This window comes from Harmonia axyridis, chromosome 3 (genome assembly GCF_914767665.1).
Source record: "Harmonia axyridis chromosome 3, icHarAxyr1.1, whole genome shotgun sequence".
NCBI lineage: Eukaryota > Metazoa > Arthropoda > Insecta > Coleoptera > Coccinellidae > Harmonia > Harmonia axyridis.
Window position 1 is genome coordinate 63,385,923 of NC_059503.1, and position 20,067 is coordinate 63,405,989.

The following is a 20,067-nucleotide window of genomic DNA, read 5'->3' on the forward strand; positions in this document are numbered from 1 at the left end:
AAGTGTGTTGGGCATATTGTCACGATATTTATCATTGTCACTATTTACAATAGAAAAGAAATCATCAATTTTCTTCAAAGTTGAAATATTTGATTCTAAATTTTCAACAGGGCAAATACTTTGATGTTGATAAAATTCAGAATTATCACTTTCGATAGTATTGAGTATTTTTTCACACTCTATTTGACTATTTACCTTATTTTTCAGGCCAGTCTCTTTTCCATTATCGTTGTCACTTTTTTCAAGCAATGAATTGTAAAAGTTTTCTTCAGCTTGAATATTTTTCACAGATGAAATATTTATTGATTTTTGATTATTGGAAGAATTAATTATTTGGGGATCGCAGGTAGAAATTATTCCTATAGATGGAATATTATCATTCCCAAAGCCATCAAGTTTTTTTTCAGAATTGTTTTTGAGCTTATGTTTGTTCATTGTATTATTTTCTACACAATTCGCTTTGTAACTTTTCTGCTCATTTTTGCCATTTTTTTCTGATGCAGCAATATCTTTTATATGGTCACTTTTATCACTATTACTAACAGAAAAATACTCGTGAATATTTTTCAAGGATGTAATATTATACTTTGGTCTATTAATAGCACAATCTTTTGAACGTTGAAACCAGATAGTTTGTGATTTGTTTTTGTCATCTTTATTTGTATTAGTACCCTCTATTAAGCTAGATCTTTCAAAAAAAGTAATACATGTATCTTTTAAAGGCTTCTCCAATTTTTTCAAACTCTTTGAATTTTGAACTTTAGTACTTTCAATAATTCCCTCATTATTCTCAATAGAAATTTTGCTTATTGGCATTACACCATCTTCTGCTATCTTGAACTCATATATCTGTTCCATCGGTTTATATTCAAGCATCTTTACTTGGGACAAATTGTTATTGATATTTTGCTTGTAACTTTTTCTCTTATTTTTCTTGCTTATTAAAGTTGAACGGTCAATATTCTCTTTTTTATTTGAATTTTTAGGAGGCCTGGAAAGATAATTTTTTCCTGCCTGTTTTTTTTTAGTTGGAATATTTTTGTCTGTATTTATAGCAACAGATTCCATATCTGTATGACTTGCCAGAAAAGAATTGTTGGAATATTCAACAATTACTTTTTGTTTTTCTACTTGGCCATGTACTCTCTTATGATGATCAAGTTTGTTATTCCTATCGTTAACATTCAATAATGAAATTGGTGATTTTTCATATTGTTTATCAATATCACAAGAAGTATTCAAAGGAACAGTCAGTATATTCCTAGTTATACATTTTGCACTTCTTGTAGTATAATTCTGAACTGTTTCATCTACTTGTTTGACGGAAGTTGACAAATTTTCTGGAATGAAGGAGGTTATTAGTTCTAGAAGGTACAACATATTTTTTTCAATGTATTAATAAAGTTGGAATAGTTGAAATATTGAATGAGATCTTAAAGTACCTGCAACTATATGATCCCTGAACAAATGGCGATATTCAAAGTTTCTTCTCAGGTATTTTTCAATGGCATCACCATACCTGATGTTGATAATATTCATAAGTTTATTTTGCAAAAATAGTAGACTTGTTTCATCATCCAATAATTCAAAAATAACTCCATTGAGAGCAGAATGTAAATCAGAACAATCTGAAAAGTTAAATCTATTATGAAGTTGCGCGTTTCAGTTTAGAATGAAAATGAATAGTATAGATATACTGTAAATTCAACTCTTAACTCACTTTTGTTCGGTGTTTCTATATTATTAGCCTGACTTTTCATTATGATTTATGTTACGATATTTCATACATTTACCAATACAAGAACAAAAATGGCAGTCGACATCCAGCTCTTCAATTATATCAGCTGAATATCTCAAGTTTGGTTGGAAAAAGGTTTGTTTCAAAGCCCAATTTGAATTATGAGTAATCTATTCACACAATATTCTAACTACTTGAAATAATTGTAATATTTCTTATTTTACATGAATATTTAGTTAGCATATCTTTGTCACTAACGAATACATAACGTGAGAATATTCAAAACTAAGATTTCTTTTTAAATTTACCGCCTAATTTGCGACAGATCGCAGCCGCATTCAGTAGAAGGAACAGTTAACAATATTCTATGGATTATCTGCTGAACGCATTCTACTGGTTTCCGCTCCGTAGCATATGGTTGTTTTTGAAGGATTATATATTTAGTATTCTGTGAGGATAAGTACATAATCGAAAATAAAATAACGATACATTTTCTAATGAGAAAAAGGTAAATATTACATACATTTTCTGTTATTTCAATATATTGACTCCGTGCTAAATAAACGACAGTGGCGACACGCTTGGTCTCGTTTTTAATTGGCTGAGCCTAAGATGCATAGAATATGCATCTCAGCTGAGCCTAAAAATGGCGATTTTTTGTTTACATTTTCCGTTTACCTGATTTTTGGGAGTTATTCGAAATGTAAGGCCCATTTTATTGAATCACCGTAGTATTCCTCAGTTGAATGAGTTTTGTTCTATATACAATCAAATACTATCAGGGCCAATTACGTAGGTGCGACCTGTTTGATGTTCAATGATGAATCTGAAACGATTCTTCGTAAAACTGCTATGAAAAGTAGCCTATATTTCATAGCTTACTGAATGCCAAAACTATAGATTTCTTATAGGTACTGAGAGAATAATTATTTATAATACAAGTGCAGAACGCATTGATATTCTTCCACGAGTTTAAAATTCAAAAACGAGCCACGATGTGGCAAGTTTTGGAATGAGCTTTTTGTACGGGTAGCAGAGACGTGTTGTTAGGATTCTGAGAATGTTGCAAACAAGTTTTCAAGAAACTTGAACAACTCACATTTCCATCTACTTTCATACTCAAGAACTTATTGTATATTCATGGTAGTAATAAAAATTATCGTTTGCAATCTGACATACATGATTGTAACACTAGAGATAAATACCACATCAGGAAAAATTTTATGTTGAGATTGAAAAAATCTCAAAAGAGTCCAGAATACTGTGCGATATCGCTATATAATAGAAACTACTCCTTAGCCTTAATGGGAACTTGCCAAAATCCTAATACAAATGAAGGACAGATTAAACCAATATATTTTATTCAGTAGAGGAGTTCGTTTCGTTTTGGAAAACAATTTTTTATCTGCCTCTTTTTGAGTATTCATTTTATTTTTAAACTGTTCTCTACTATTTATTCATCAGTATAATCTAAATGTGAACTATCTATACAATGTGACCACATTTATAAACACTTTTTTTTATTGTTTGTACATTTCAATTTTTAAATACTATTTTATCCATATACACTCAGTTTATTGTTTTATCTATACACTTAATTTATTATATAGATAGTTGGTCTTTATTTGCAGATCATTATCACAACAGCTTTATTGCTTATATATACTATTTATTCATTATTTTATCTCATCCGTACACCTTATTTATAATTTTATATATATGTTGATTATTCATTTCACTTAGTCACACTACTTTTGAAACAACATCTGTTTTAGTGTTGTTTTTAGTTTTGTGACATTTTGTACCTTTGTATCTTTCATTATAGTTATGACCTGTGTAAGCAATTCATAAAATTGTAAGAACACCAATAAACTCTCTCTATCTCTCTTATACATTATTTCATCTAATTCACTTAATTTTTATTGAAATTAATGAAATATTTCCATAAATATCGTTCAATATCCTTTTTTCAAAATTTCATATGGAGCATTTCTCTGTGAAATATCGAACTTTGAATTGAAAAGGACCTTTTTGTCTTTAACCATCAATATCTCACCAATCAATGTTTACACAGAAAATTTAGGGGATGTTTTGAAATCTTGAATGAATTCTCTACAAGAAGTAGCTATGGTATTCTCGGAAAAAAATTTTCTTCGTTTTCTACATTAATTTGAAAAGTTGATAAAAAAGGTCCTTTTCAATTCAAAGTTCGATATTTCACAGAGAAATGCTCGTATCGAAATTTTTAAAAAAAGTTATTGAAGCTGAATGAACAAGTTATCTCATCCATATAGTGGTTAAATCGGAAAAAAACTTTCCAAGTCTGTGGGCCAAAAATAAAAATTTCGCAGAAATTTTCGATACTGCATTTATTAGGATTGAGCGGTACACGTTGCTTGAAAAATGTTGTCATCATAGATCTCTAAACTATGAACTTCAAGCTTCAAAAAGCTTTTTTTCTTATTGAGATACGGCCATTGTTATCAAATATATATCGGGTGTCCCAAGGTGAGTGGCCTATTAGATTATTATGGAAACTATTGATGGTAAAGATTTCAAATTTTGTGGATAGATATTCGGCCATGTAAGGTACATTTTTAAAATAATTTCACATTTCCAGTGTTGCCGGATGTACGACAATTTGGCAACAACTTTGTTGTTTTAAATGGGACACCGGTATTTCTATTTTTTTATGATACTCCATAAAATATTAAATCTATTTACTCTTACTTTTCCATTCCTATCTTTAACGGTTTTTGAGTTATTAATTATTTTTACAAATTTTAGATCAAATTGGCGTATTACGAAAATGACTCTAGTTCGCTCAATATTTGAGATTTAAGTCAGAAATTTTGCAAGTCGTTAGATATTGATCTGATCTGTGTCACTGCTTTTGAATTATGGTTGTCAATAATACAGGATGGACCAAAAAAAATCATCATTTGCCAAGTTACAAAATTGTAAAAAAGTCTATTTTTTCAAATTAGACACCTAGTATATTTTTTAATTTTTGGAATCAGTAGAACACACTCTACAATTTTTCTTTTCACGTCCCTATACCTATCTCAACTGGATTCCGAGTTATATGCGTTATATGTGTATATCTTTCTTGAGCCATTATTTATAGAAAAACCTCGGAACAAAACACCTGTTAGGCAATAATTGTTTATTTTGACATTTATGGATTGAACTGATTCATTGATATATCGATCTATGAACGACAAGAGAAAATAACAATGCAAAAGAAATTAACGCTTATTGAATCAATGTGAAATCTAATAAACGCATATAACTCGGAAACCAGTTGAGATAGGTATAGGGACGTGAATAGAAAAATTGTAGAGTGTGTTGTACTGATTCCAAAACTTGAAAAATATACTAGGTGTCTAATTTGAAAAAATAGACTTTTTTAAAATTTTGTAACTTGGCAAATGATGATTTTTTTTGGTCCGTCCTGTATTATTGACAACCATAATTCAAAAGCAGTAACACAGATCAGATCAATATCTAACGACTTGCAAAATTTTTGACTTAAATCTCAAATATTGAGCGAACTAGAGTCATTTTCGTAATACGCCAATTTGATTTAAAATTTCGAAAAATACTTAATAACTCAAAAACCGTTAAAGATAGGTATGGAAAAGTAAGAGTGAATAGATTTAATATTTTATGGAGTATCATAAAAAAATAGAAATACCGGATGTCCCTTTTAAAATAACAAAGTTGTTGCCAAATTGTCGTACATCCGGCAACACTGGAAATGTGAAATCATTTTAAAAATGTACCTTACATGGCCAAATATCTATCCACAAAATTTGAAATCTTTACCATCAATAGTTTCCATAATAATCTAATAGGCCACTTACCTTGGGACACCCGATATACAATATATAAATAATTAATATCATACGATGATATTACTCGTTTGGATATTGTACTAAATATTGTACTCATTGTTAATTTCATCAATTATATCCAAATAACAGCCATTTTATTTTGTTATTTTTCAAATATATACCAATTTGAAAATTTCGAATTTTATTTTGATCCTTTAATTTATTCCACTAGTATAGTTAGTATAAACTATTTTGTTATTTAAAATATAGTTCAGTTGAATTATTTATTTTGGATTCATTTTACACTTATAGAAACAATTCTTATATCATCGAAAGGTTTATCAGTCTTTGCATTGGTTTTTACATTACTTATATTCTGAACAACCTCCATTCCTTTCACAACTCTTCCAAATACTGTGTGTTTATTATCTAACCAAGGCGTAGGAGTAAGGGTGATAAAAAACTGACTTCCGTTAGTGTTAGGACCAGAATTCGCCATAGATAAGGTGTAAGGTCTGTCGTGCCTCAAGTGAGATTTTATCTCATCTTCGAATTCTCCTCCCCAAATGCTTTCGCCGCCAGTACCATTACCAGTAGGATCTCCAGTTTGTATCATGAAACCTTTAATAACTCTATGAAAGATGTGTCCATTGTAATAACTATTCTTGCTGTGCACACAAAAGTTTTCCACAGTCTTCGGAGTATCTTTCATGAACAATTTACAATGGATATCACCAAAAACAGTGTGGATAATTGCGTTTTCATAAAGTCTTTGTTGGATTGGTTCATCCATGGCAGCAAAAGTATCTTCTTTGGATGGTTTCTCATTGAACACATCACGATCTTGATCCACTCCAACTTCATCCGGTTCACGTTTGGAAAAGAGGTAAAACCGAGATTTTTTGTAAGCTGTACAAACTAATGTAGGATCTGGCTTTATGGCATCCAGTGTCGGGTTATTGGAGGCTTCTATCTCGAATGTTACAGCTGCTTTGGACTTTTTTGCTGATCCTGCAAAAAGGAAATAGTCAACTACGTGTCTCTTGGCTGATGATATAATTTTCATTGCTTTTAAAAATTTATTTCCTTACACCGTACAAAGTTTGGTCATTGCAGTGTCAGAGGGGAATGAATGGGTACCTAATGTTTGACTGATACATTGAAAACCACTTAAAAAGCCTCTTAACTGAAGTAATTTAGCGATAATAATGAAAACGATTTGGTTTGTGGTAAGAAGTTTAACAGTGAAAAAGTGTAGGGTTCTCTAGTTCAATCAATAAGAGCTCTGGAATTTGTTGTCTTACCTTGATATATTGCTATGTGCAATATCCTCAGGTTTTCATTTTTTCCTATAATTTTGACGCATTTGTTTGAATACAAGTTGACTAATTTGATTCCTAGTAATGTTGCATACATTAAGAAGTTTCCACTTTCGTCAAAAACGATATTGGCTAAACTGAACGCTTCCGATTTTTCCAAATCTCGTTCTACTGCCATCCGACGACCAAATTCCATATTTGGCAACTGCTGCGTCTTTTGCTGTAACTCTGTGAATCTTGGAAGACTCTCATCAATTACTTTGATCTGAAAAATGAACATTCAAAATATCAATACATAATCGATTTGAAGCTATCACTTTATCTGAATATTTAAAATAAATAAGTAATTGATGTAATTTTTCAAGAAATCTTCATGCCATTTTTGTGACAACCGTGTATTACATTTCGGCTTGATTGTACATATCTATAACTTGATGTTTATTTTCAGAATTTATCAAAATCTCAGTTATGCTGTGTTTGCTTCAATATACCTAAATCTAACTTCAGAGCACAAATCTGAATTTAAAACTTTCTAGTGGTCTTAGTTTTCATCACTTTTTTCAACAATTCCAAGAAAATGAAAAAGTGAATATTAATATCAATAGATGCATGCTTGGAAGATTCATTTTTTTCCTCTTTCAATTTTTTCCTCTTTTTAATATAATTTTATATATTAGTACCAAATTATGGAGTATTCAACATTCAAGTTGGTCTATTTTCTATCAACACGATAACTCAATCAAAAGACCTAGAAACTTGAGATTTTTATGGTAGATTCGATTCTCTTATATTCTCTCATAATAAATATTTTGCATATTAATGGGGAATCACTCAAATAAATATATTTCATTCAATATAATATACATTCACAACAATATAGTAAAATTGTGGTTTTTAAGTATATCTGACAACGTAATCTAACCATGTTGGGGACATGTAAAAATTGCGTAGACTCCCTCTATCTATGTTTATTGCTCTATGGATACAGCGAATACTTTAAATTGATGATCACGAATTACAGAACATGAAACGGCAGGAACTGTCACTTGTCAATATTGAGATTGTATTCGGCTTATCCACACTTCTTCTTCACTTCTTCACTTTTATTCACAGTTCCTAAGGAAACAGTGCCTAATGGTGGGTTTATGCATCATTCCTAAGAACTAATTCGTTTCATGTTCCATAATTCGTGATTATCGAATACTGGGCACTATCGATGCAGCCAATGCCTGACTTAACACTGCACAGGACAAGATTGAGACGAATCGACCTTCTCTATTAGTTGCCTATGCTATTAGTTAATACAGAGGCATCCAAAATGTATTAAAATTATTGTTCCTAGCTAACTATGCCCAAAAAGTTCTTTATATGTTTTGGTTATTTATTTTTTATATCTTGTATTTATCATTACATTTCTTTTTTTATGTTTTGTCACCAGTTGGCGAGCCTGATAGCCAGGAGTCCGATGCATGTGCACGGACCGCACCAAATTCGGCCGGCTCTGTCTTTAATGTATATTAATACAATATAATTTGATTAGAAGACATTTTTAAACTCCTGTAATATTATATATGAATATGTATTTTTAAATCATTCAGACTCACTAATTTTCCCGATATGAAATTGAAGATCCTTATTCTCCTATCTAAGGAGATAGTAGCAAATCTAGTTCCATCAGGTGAGAAGGCAAGTCCGGTAGGTACCGTCTTATTCTTGGCAAATTCATAAAGATCTGTGTCCAGTTTAGAATCAAATGCGATATTTTTTGGAAATGCATAATTTTGCTTCAGTCCTGACCAATACTCTGAAATAAGTAAAGAACATCCAAAATTACCTCAACTAAGGGATAAAAATAGGGTTAAGTTATCTGATTTTTACCTATGCAATTCATAAATTAGGAAGCCAACCAATCCACATACTAAAGCAAGGTAACCATGTAGATGAAACTAACGAGTCTGCTACGTCAAATGAGCAGCTATGTTAACAGGTCTGAAAATTAGTCAGGTATTTGAAGTATTTCATTGAAATATTCTAGCCATCTGTCATGAACATTACAATAATGTGACTGCTATAACAAGAGATTATATTTTGGTATAGTGAATAATATAACGAAGAATAATAAATAATAAATGGGTAGCGGTAGGAAATTCAAAGGGATTCACTTATCAAAATAGCTGAGAAAATGTGTGAAAAATACTTATATATTTTCTTAATGATATGATTAATGTTTCGAAGTGGCAACATAGCTGTACATTTGACGTTTCTGACTCGTTGGCCATATGGCGCATCTACATGTGTACTTAAATCATATTTAAATATTACAAGTCTAATTATCACTTCTTAAAATTGAAAAAATTAACTATCTCATATTTATACAATATTGTATGAATTGAAAATGGCCTTTATTTACAATATTGTATATTTACCTAATATTCCTCCTTTTTCAACTGATATAACAATATCATATTTATTGTTATACTTGATCAGACACACAGGTTTACTATGAATTTTATCTAAAATTTGCAGAGGTGTAGCATCTGCTTTTCCATCATAAACATATATTTTAGGCGTATCATGATCACAAACTGCTAAAGCATGAATAGCATCACCAGGTGAATGGATCCACTCCACTATTGATGGGGAATAGTCTAAACGTATCATATTGATCATATCAAAATTTACAACATCAAAAATTTTGAGAGATTTGTCTGAAGATGCTGAGCAGAATAAAGTTCCTTCAACATTCACAGCAGCTTTTGTGATTGGACCTGAAAAAGAGAATTATATTTGTATGCTATTTGATCCCTTAGTTCTAATTATTAAAGTACAGTTCCTATCAATTATTATAACAACACAGTGGACGCTGAAATATTTTGAATTCACTTATTATGGGTATGTAAACAGTTTACGAATTGAATTGAACAATTGATACTAAAATATTTTCTAGTAATGAAAAAAAGTGGTAAAGGCAACTCGGTACTCTAAAATTAAATAATTCACACCTAAATGACTCCTAAAATGTTTAACAAATTCAATTCCTTGTTCCATCTTTTTCCAAAATTTGATGTGTCCATCACAACTAGCAGTAATAATGAAATCAGTTGCGGTTACAAAACAGTGTGTTATAATATCCCTATGCATATAACTTTTTTCATAGGATTCTGCTGTTGGCAAATTTTCTATATATAAATGTTCAAAAGGTAAAATTTTTCTCTTCTTAGGGAGTGAACATTCTGATAAGGAAGGTCCAATAAGATCATTTGAGTCTTCATTCTCAGCAATTCGTTTCTGGGTGTTATTCGAATGGCCAATACTTTCAGACATTGTAAATTTTACAAGTTTTCAGTATAATATTGTTATAATATTATTTATTTTGTTATCTGAATGATGATAACTATTTTCATTCGAACCATATATAAAAATTAGTAACTGAAAAAAATTGATTTTCAAATATACATCTTCAAGCAGTCAAATTTATCGTATGTTGTGTTTATATTCATAGATTTCGACCATAGACCTAATATCCTAATGGATATTAGGTCTATGATTTCGACCTCTTAAAAGCGTTAAAAAAAGGTTAAAAGCGCACAGACTCACAGAGCTACCAGAGACACAGAATATAACTCTAATGGCTAGTTGTATCTTAGAACTACCAGGAAGAATCATAATCATATATTTAGTATTCTGTGCTTTTTACTCTGCGAAAAAAAACAGACAAGCTTCATGCTATTGTACACAGTAGAGATTATACAAAACAAACAGTTCTCGATTTGTAATTGTACATATTTATTTTCTCAATTGAGAATTTACGAAGTGTTGAAGTCAGAAATGGAAACATACTCAAAAATTTTCCTAGATGAAAATAATCATCACAGAGTAAAGATGGAAATGGGAGAAGCTAATTATAGCTATGAAAAAGGAAGCACATTTGACTTGGAGTAAGCATTCACTCTTTTCTCTTTATACTGTAGGCCAAATTTTAACTTTATTTTATTTCTAGAAAGAACATGGCTTATTGTCTCTTCAGTTAAGTAGATGTGTTTTTGCGATTTTGAAAGTTTAATTATTTGATTATATTTTAGTTCTTAGTGAAGGAAAATGCACGTCCTCGAACTACTTTCGAGGACTTTTTCAGATACACCGAATACTTTTCATCGATAAACACGAACAACGGAACATAAAACGAAAAAAATGATTCTCGTTACTATGGATTACTATGGGATTTTTTCTCAGTATCTATGACGTTTTTGGTTGACTTTTTATTTCGTCTTTTACGCTTTGAATCTTCCTGGTTTTTAGGTACTTCTCCTCCTGAAGAGGTATAAGTAGAAGTGCCGCTGACCTGGGACATTTCTGATCTGTAGAGAAGTTCGAAGACTGCGGCGCTAGCAGTAATCCGCTTAGAAATTTTATTTAATCGAATTTGTTTACTCATAATAATCACTTTTTTGAAGAAATTCTCAAGGCACGTTGAAATTATTCACATGTGCTCACCATGAAGGTTCAACACGAACTGTTCAATATTATTTTCTCTATTTCGCAATAAATCAAATACACTAGAATACACAGACACAAGATACTACTTTTCAAAATATATTTATTTTGAAATTGTGTAGATTAGATCTTGAAGATTTCAATAGTTCCTATGAAATAAAGTCTAATCGATTATATTATGTGATATTGAAATTTCTATTTCAAATCCTCTAACTAGGAAAATCAATGTAGTCAAGCAACAATACTTTCTACAAAGATGTCACACTTTGTGAAATATTCCATTGAAATATCATTATGAAAATTCGATTTTTTAGAAGAACACTTTTGAATGTTAATTTCCAGTGTTTGTTGAAATTGTTTTATCTTCAAATCTCTTATAATTGAAAATGTTACAATTATTTTTTTGGTTCTAGTTTTCAGTACACGATTGAGGATAAAAAGAATGAAATCATAGATATTGTTCAGGATTACACTGATGAGAATGGAATAAGATCGTCTCTTGATTATGAAAGTAGACAGTTTGCTTTCATAAAGAAGAGCAATGTCGATGGGCATATAGATACTGTCTATTTGAATAAAAGTAAACATAAATGTCACTTATGTGAGTTTGCAGCCGATCTGAAAAATTACCTCAAAATGCATATAGATTCTGTCCATATGAACATAAAAGAATTTAAATGTCACTTATGTGAGTATGCTGCAAGCAAGAAACGAACCCTTCAAAATCATATAGATGCAGTCCATTTAAATAAAAGAGAACATAAATGTCACTTATGTGATTATGAAGCCAATCAGAAACATGTCATCAAAAGGCATATAGATTCTGTCCATTTGAATGAGAAAGAATATAAATGTCACTTATGTGAGTTTGCAGCCAATCAGAAACATGACCTCAAAATGCATATAGATTCTGCCCATTTGAATAAAAAAGAACATAAATGTCACTTATGTGATTATGCAGCCAAGCATAAGTTTCACCTCAAAATGCATATAGATTCTGTCCATTTGAATAGAAAAGAACATAAATGTCACTTATGTGATTATGCAGCCAATCAGAAAAATCACCTCAAAATGCATATAGATTCTGTCCATTTTAATAAAAATGAACATAAATGTCACTTATGTGATTATGCATCCAATCAGAAAAATTACCTCAAAATGCATATAGATTCTGTCCATTTGAATAAAAAAGAACATAAATGTCACTTATGTGATTATGCAGCCAATCGGAAAAATCACCTCAAAATGCATATAGATTCTGTCCATTTTAATAAAAAAGAACATAAATGTCACTTATGTGATTATGCATCCAATCAGAAAAATAACCTCAAAATGCATATAGATTCTGTCCATTTGAATAAAAAAGAACATAAATGTCACTTATGTGATTATGCAGCCAATCAGAAAAATCACCTCAAAATGCATATAGATTCTGTCCATTTGAATGAGAAAGAATATAAATGTCACTTATGTGAGTTTGCAGCCAATCAGAAACATTACCTCAAAATGCATATAGATTCTGTCCATTTGAATAAAAAAGAACATAAATGTCACTTATGTGAGTTTGCAGCAGATCTGAAAAAAAACCTCAAAATGCATATAGATTCTGTACATTTGAACATAAAAGGATTTAAATGTCACTTATGTGAGTATGCTGCAAGCAAGAAACGAACCCTTCAATACCATATAGATGCAGTCCATTTAAATAAAAGAGAACATAAATGTCACTTATGTGATTATGAAGCCAATCAGAAAAATGTCATCACAAAGCATATAGTTTCTGTCCATTTGAATAAAAAAGAACATAAATGTCACTTATGTGAGTTTGCAGCCAATCAGAAATATAACCTCAAAAGGCATATAGAAACTGTCCATTTGAATAAAAAAGAACATAAATGTCACTTATGTGATTATGAAGCCAATCAGAAAAATGACATCACAAAGCATATAGTTTCTGTCCATTTGAATAAAAAAGAACATAAATGTCACTTATGTGAGTTTGCAGCCAATCGGAAACATGACCTCAAAAGGCATATAGAAACTGTCCATTTGAATAAAAAAGAACATAAATGTCACTTATGTGAGTTTGCAGCCAATCAGAAATATAACCTCAAAATGCATATAGATGCAGTTCATTTAAATAAAAAAGAACATAAATGTCACTTATGTGATTATGCAGCCAACCAGAAGATTCACCTCGAAAGGCATATGGATTCTGTCCATTTGAATAAAAAAAAAAAATAAATAACACCTATGTGGTTAATTGTTTCTTAGTAAGGATTAATATTACAAAATCGATATTTAACTTGAATATAGAATAGAGGTGAATTATTATATTTCAAAATGCAATCTATCAATGGAGCGGAGACCATAGCCGAAATGTCTACAAAAAAGAGGGTATTGCGAACAACTGAAATGAAGATCCTAAGAACAATAACGGAATACAAACTGGCGGACAGACAGAAAAATTATATTATAAGAGAGAAGTGCCAAGTGGACGATGTGGTCAGATGGAACCAGTATGTGGATAGAATGAGCCTAGACAGAATGGCAAAGATCACCAGAGACAACAAACCCCTCGGAAGAAGACCCATTAGATGACCACCAAAGCATTGGTGAGATAGCTGGCAATCCACGTCACAGGAAACATAGACCCAAAGAAGCAGGCGGTATGTCTTCTCAAGAAGAAAATGAAAACAAGCTAGTTTCATAATTTTTTTTAAGAAATAATTTCCATTTTATGAGTTATTTTAGTAGATTTCTTATGTAAACAATATACAGTAAATAAACTCTCATAAAATACAATGTTTTTAATTAATTAGTAATAAATAAATATGGCATTGCATACCCTTACCTCATTTCTTACATAGTTTCAATAGAATGAAGAATTTCCCAAGATGAATATTAACCTGCGATCAGATTCTTCCATAGACCTATAACAACATGGACTGGCCCTCACGTGGCTTCTACTTGCATTGCTTTGCAGACTATCAAAGAAAGAGAGGTGTTGGGAAGGATGGAGTCATTGAATTAATGGCAACACATGCGAATATACTATGAGAAAAACGCGTTTTTAATTTTTTTTGGAGAAATATTGAGTTTTTTGCATGACTTGATTGTTGAAATGGCTATGGCAATAAGGCGTTTTTAATGAGAAATATTGAGTTATTCAGATGAAAATAGTATTGAATAGCTTAATATGGCTATGGGAATAACGCACTTTTAATTTTTTTCAAAGAAAAATATTGAGATATTCGGATCAGAATTGTATTGAAATAGCTAAACGATTCACATTTAGGAACTGTATGGTACAGATTTTCATGATATCTAAAATTTCTTTCAGAACAAGGTGAATTTCATTGGGATTTGAGCGTTATCTAAAAGAAAATATTTTTTAATTTCTATTCCTGAGTTTTTATGATTGATATTATATCAATAATATTATAGATAATTAAATTTACATTCGATATAATGTAGCTGCAAGTTTAACTGAATTTTAGGGAATTCAAAATTTGTGATAAATAAAAACACAAAAGAAAATTTATGATATTTTTAAAATTATATATATGTTGTCTTCAGAAAAAAGTAGCCCAAATATTTTGAGAAATAGACTGAGGAAATAGTAAGTGCTATTAGGATACCAGTGTTACTAATCGGTGGATTTTAATCCGACTTGCGGGTTTTTTTGAGCCTGTTCACGCCAAGTGAACGTTCTTTTTTTTCAGTTCAATTTTCTCAAAAATTTTCAATTTTCAGTTATTAAATTCCGAATGAATTTAAAAGCGGTATTTATCGCAATTTAAAAACAGCTGTGATCTCTGCCGCTTAGCGCACATGTTGAGATTTCCATATCAGTCAGTATCCTTCTTTACGTATTATACGAAAGATTGATTGTTTCCATTCTGCTCCCTAATAATAATTATTGTTCTAATTTACGTACACAAATTTCGGAAAATATCGCATTTTCAACGCGTTGTTCGCTGACAATCGAAGTTGTGTATATCAGAAATGCAGTGTTTCTGTTCCATAAACATTAAATCAAAAGACTCCGTTTGAGAAATAAAGTTGTCACCAGTGGCGTACTCTGTGACATTCGTAAGGATAAGTGGGGTCGAATTAATAATTTTCCAGCTTGTCAATCATAAAGGATCTACCACTTCTGGTTCAGTTTGTTGAGCTCAATCAATCTGCTTCTGGAAGCTGAGGACTGCTGCAAGATCCATAACTTAAGTTCACCCACTTCTAGGTAAGAATATTATTTTATTATTACTTTGGTTTCACTTTTCGTTTTCGTACTGTGTTGGGATAAGATTTAACTCTAAATACAGTCCACTAAAATTTTCTTTGTAAATCCCCAACATAATTTGGTCCTTCGGGCCGGATTGCGTCCAATTTCAATATCTCAATCTAAATTTTCAGTAACTTCATTTCAAATTTCTTTTTTTTTGCGGCCATCAAAACAGTTTTTTATAAGTATCCATATATTACAATCTGGCAACATTCACCATAGCTGGAAAGTAATCTTTCTCAGAGTTCACATCTGTTTCAATTTAAACAATTCACTTTTAATTCTCTTTCTTCGTTCGTTTATTTACAACAATGCCACCTAAAACTGATACAGGTAATGCCTCATTGAATAAATTGGTCGATAAAAGAGCCAATGTATTTTCTATTGTAACCGGAATATGGAAAAAAATTGAAGGTTACGATTTTTCAAATATTTTTGAATTGCAAGCGTACCAGGAGAAAATACTTGCGTGCGAAGCAAAATTTGAATGCATACAGGAGGAAATGATGGAAATTAATTCCGAATTATCAGCAACTGAACGTGTTGAAACGTCGGAGTTGGCGTTTGCTGAGGTGGTAGCTCACATTAGGGCTTTATTTTTTTCATTAAAACAACAACAATCAGCGTCAAACCAAGCGTCTAACACACAGATTTCAAATTTTGAATCACTTTTGCTACCGAAAATAAATATTCGCCCTTTCTCAGGTGAAAGTTCAGAATGGCCAGAATTCTTTCAACTTTTCAATTCTCTGGTCCATGAAAATAAAAGTTTAGCGCCAATACAAAAATTTCAATTATTAAAATCTTATTTAAGGAATGAGTCACTCGCAGTTATATCAGGACTGCAGTTATCAAATGAAAATTATGAATTGGCATATGAAAGCTTGAAGTCACGTTATCAAAATCCAAGAATGTTGGCGACTATGTACCTAAATGGAATATTGAATTTCAAGGCTTCAACAAATAATTCTGTAACACATCTCAAAGAATTCTTGAATTGTCATCAAACTTCAGTTAATGCAATAAAAGCACTAAACATAAAAGATTTATCAGATTTTCTTTTGTTTTCACTAGCATTACGTAACGTTGATCATTATACTAGAAAAGCATTTGAAAGCCAATTGGGCTCGTCTGATATTCCTGAATATAAGTCTTTGATAGATTTTGTCACGAAACAAATCAAAGCTCAGGAGTTTTTTTTTTCTAAATCTTCAAATAAATCAACTGGTTCAAGTTCATTTCACTCTTTTAAAAATAAAACAAAAAATGTTTTGCTCGCAAGTTCTGCTGGTTCTTCTCAGGATCATTCCCTCAATAGACCATCTCGTTCAGTGAACTCAAGAATTCTTCATTGCCCAAAATGTAATGATACACATCCTCTGTTTGCATGTCCATCTTATATAAAAATGTCGAGGCAAGCTAAATTTGATTATTTAAAAAACTGCAAACGTTGCTTCAACTGTCTTGGACTTCACAATTTTGAATACTGTGCTTCCAAAAATTCATGTAGACTATGCAAATCAACTCGTCACCATACTAGCCTCCATCCAGATAATCAATCTGTCAATCAGTCAGATAATCTATCTGACATCCCGAACAATAACAGCCTCCACATTGAAAGAAAAGTTTCGGAATCTGAATCTGCTACCCCCAATGATATTATCAATTCATATCATATCAATAAGAAGTCTATTTGTGTTGGACAAGTGCTTCTTGGTACTGTTCAAGCTAGAATTGAATCTGCTGACGGTACAAAGCTCCAAGTTAGGGCTGTGTTAGATCCAGGGTCTCAAATTTCTGCTATCAGTCAGAAACTGGTGAAAAAATTGGGTTTAAAAATTAATTCAATCAATATGTCTATTTCTGGTATTGGTCAGACCAATGCGCAACCATTAGGTTTAATAGATTGCAAGTTGTATCCCAGAACGGGATTGGAGTACTTGCAAGTACACGCTGTTGTATTACCTGAAATTAACAACAATATACCTTCTGCCCCTTTGTCACAGGAAATAATTAAACATTTCGAGCACTTGAATTTGGCTGACGAAACATCTCATATTTCTCAACCCATAGATATTCTCCTAGGTGCTGATACTTATTCTATCGTTTTTGAACGTGACGGTCGTATTTCGTCTCCTGGATATCCTACTGCCGTAAATACATTTTTCGGTTGGACAATCATAGGTCCCATAAATGAAATGTGTTCTTCTAAGAAGTCAGTACTTTTGACTCAATCTGATCTCAGCGAACAGATGCAAAAATGTTGGTCGTTGGAAGAAGTTGGAGAAACTAATATTATAGATCCTGTAGATGATTACGTGGAAAAACATTTCGTATCTACTCATTTTCGTGACGAAAGTGGTCGCTATGTAGTGTCATTACCATTCAAGTTGGATAATCCAAATCCAGTGCTTTCTTTTAATTCAAAAAGATCATTGAAATCTTACTTCTCTCTCGAAAATCGATTGATGAAAGACGAAGCTTCCTTGAATTTATATAACGACTTTATGTCAGAATATTTGAAATTGAATCATATGTCACGTGCCAAAACTTCCAATAGTTATGTGATACCGCATCATGTTGTTCGTACAGACTCTAGCTCAACCACGAAGCTGCGAGTTGTATTTAACGCCTCAGATTTAGATAGTTTGGGTAAATCGTTGAATGATATGTTGTTGGGAGGTCCCAAATTACAGAAATATATTCAAATAATTTTGCTTTCATTCAGAATGTATCCTATCGTAATTTGTGCAGATATAGAGAAAATGTTCAGACAAATTCTAGTATGTCCTTCAGACCGCAAATTTCAACATATATATTGGCGTTCATCCCCAGATCAGCCTGTAACAGAATTCGAATTGAACACTGTCACTTATGGTTTGAAACCTTCGGCGTTCTTGGCTTTACGAGTGTTGAAACAACTCGTATTTGACGAGGGAAAAGATTTTCCTAGAGCATCTAAAGTTTTAGATGATGATATATATGTCGATGACATTTTAACCGGTGCCTTTAATGTTCAGGAAGCTATCGAACTGCGTGATGAGCTTCAGGAAATGTTGAAGAAAGGCGGATTTTCTTTGAAAAAGTTTTCGAGCAACTGTCTCGATATTTTGAATGACCTGCCCCCTGATCATATTGAGGCTAAGTTAGATTTTAACGATGATAGCATGGGAATAAAAATTTTGGGTTTGAGTTGGATTCCAGCGGTAGATTCTTTCGTTTTTAATGTAAATGAATTCAATGAAAAACCAAGTAAACGTTCAATTTTATCCTACATTGCACGTATATTCGATCCAGTGGGCTTTTTATCACCTATTGTAATTTCAATGAAGCTTTTAATACAAAAATTATGGTCGGAAAAACATGATATGGATGACCCCCTGTCAGATGCTTGTCATGGTGACTGGTCGAGAATAGTGAATGAAATTCAGTTGCTATCAAATATTAAAATTCCACGGTCTATTATTTCTGCTCCTGAAAGTAGCGTTATATTAGCGGGATTTTGTGATGCTTCCGAGAAAGCTTACGCAGCCACTATATACATATCCGTAAAATTCAAGAATCACATATACGCCCATCTTTGGATTGCAAAAACCAAAGTGGCTCCATTGAAAACTCTGTCTATTCCTCGACTGGAACTATCTGCTGCAGTCTTGTTGACCAAACTGGTCAAGGTTATTTTGGAAAATGTATTTCCAGTGCCAATTTCTGAGGTTCGTTTATTTTGCGACTCTCAAATTGTCCTTTCATGGATAAAAACCCCGCCTCATAGGCTCAAAACGTTTATTGCAAATCGAGTAGTCGCAATAAACGATTATGTTCCGGGTGCTTCATGGCATCATATCCAAACGGATTCCAACCCCGCCGATTTGCCTTCACGAGGTCTCACCCCTCAACAGTTCATGAACCCGGAAATTCAAAAATTTTGGTTTCATGGTCCTGAATTTCTGTCGATGCCTGTTATTAATTGGCCAACACCCTTTGTCAATTCTGACATTGAAACTTGCTTATTACCTGAGTTGAAACCAAGTCTTCATGTTGCAATTGCAACCAAACCTACAACTAACCAATTTATAAATATTTTGGATACCTTTTCAAGTTTGAATAGGCTGAAAACAGTATTTGCTTACGTTAGGAGATTCACTTATAATTGTCTGAATTCGAAAACACGTTTGTCTGGTCCACTTTCACAAGCTGAGCTCAAAGAAGCTCTACATTCCATTATTTTGATTACTCAAAATCACCACTTTGATCAATTGAGTCAGAGTTTATCATAAAAAAAATCAATTGAAAAATATTTTCGAAACTTGAGTCCTTATATCGACTCTGCGGGATTTGATATATTTAGTATTCTGTGATCATAAGGCAATATTCCTTTGTTGAAACTGGTGA

The 20,067-nt window shown here is 31.9% G+C and overlaps 2 protein-coding genes across 2 annotated transcripts; one reads left to right on the forward strand and one right to left on the reverse strand.

Annotated features, from left to right (window-relative positions):
• Positions 1 to 5,849: 5,849 nt before the first annotated feature.
• Positions 5,850 to 10,410, reverse strand: LOC123674841 (peptidylprolyl isomerase domain and WD repeat-containing protein 1). The gene is made up of 5 exons (XM_045609947.1): positions 9,896 to 10,410; positions 9,320 to 9,661; positions 8,498 to 8,697; positions 6,879 to 7,158; positions 5,850 to 6,585 (listed from the first exon to the last, which is right to left on the reverse strand). The coding sequence occupies exons 1-5, from the start codon at positions 10,215 to 10,217 to the stop codon at positions 5,870 to 5,872; spliced, it is 1,860 nt and encodes a 619-aa protein (XP_045465903.1). The 5' UTR covers positions 10,218 to 10,410; the 3' UTR covers positions 5,850 to 5,869.
• A 6,671-nt stretch (positions 10,411 to 17,081) lies between these two features.
• LOC123675505 lies at positions 17,082 to 19,952 on the forward strand. Its single transcript, XM_045610866.1, has one exon. It carries the CDS (start codon positions 17,082 to 17,084, stop codon positions 19,950 to 19,952), a length of 2,871 nt encoding a protein of 956 aa, XP_045466822.1.
• The last annotated feature ends 115 nt before the right edge of the window (positions 19,953 to 20,067 follow it).

Coding starts and splice junctions, on each gene's coding strand:
- LOC123674841 (XM_045609947.1), bottom strand. CDS start 10,217: ATGTCTGAAAGTATTGGCCATTCGAATAACACCCAGAAACGAATTGCT. Junction 9,662..9,895: donor ACATTTTAGGAGTCATTTAG/GTGTGAATTATT, acceptor TCTCTTTTTCAG/GTCCAATCACAAAAGCTGCT. Junction 8,698..9,319: donor TGAAAAAGGAGGAATATTAG/GTAAATATACAA, acceptor TACTTATTTCAG/AGTATTGGTCAGGACTGAAG.
- LOC123675505 (XM_045610866.1), top strand. CDS start 17,082: ATGTCGAGGCAAGCTAAATTTGATTATTTAAAAAACTGCAAACGTTGC.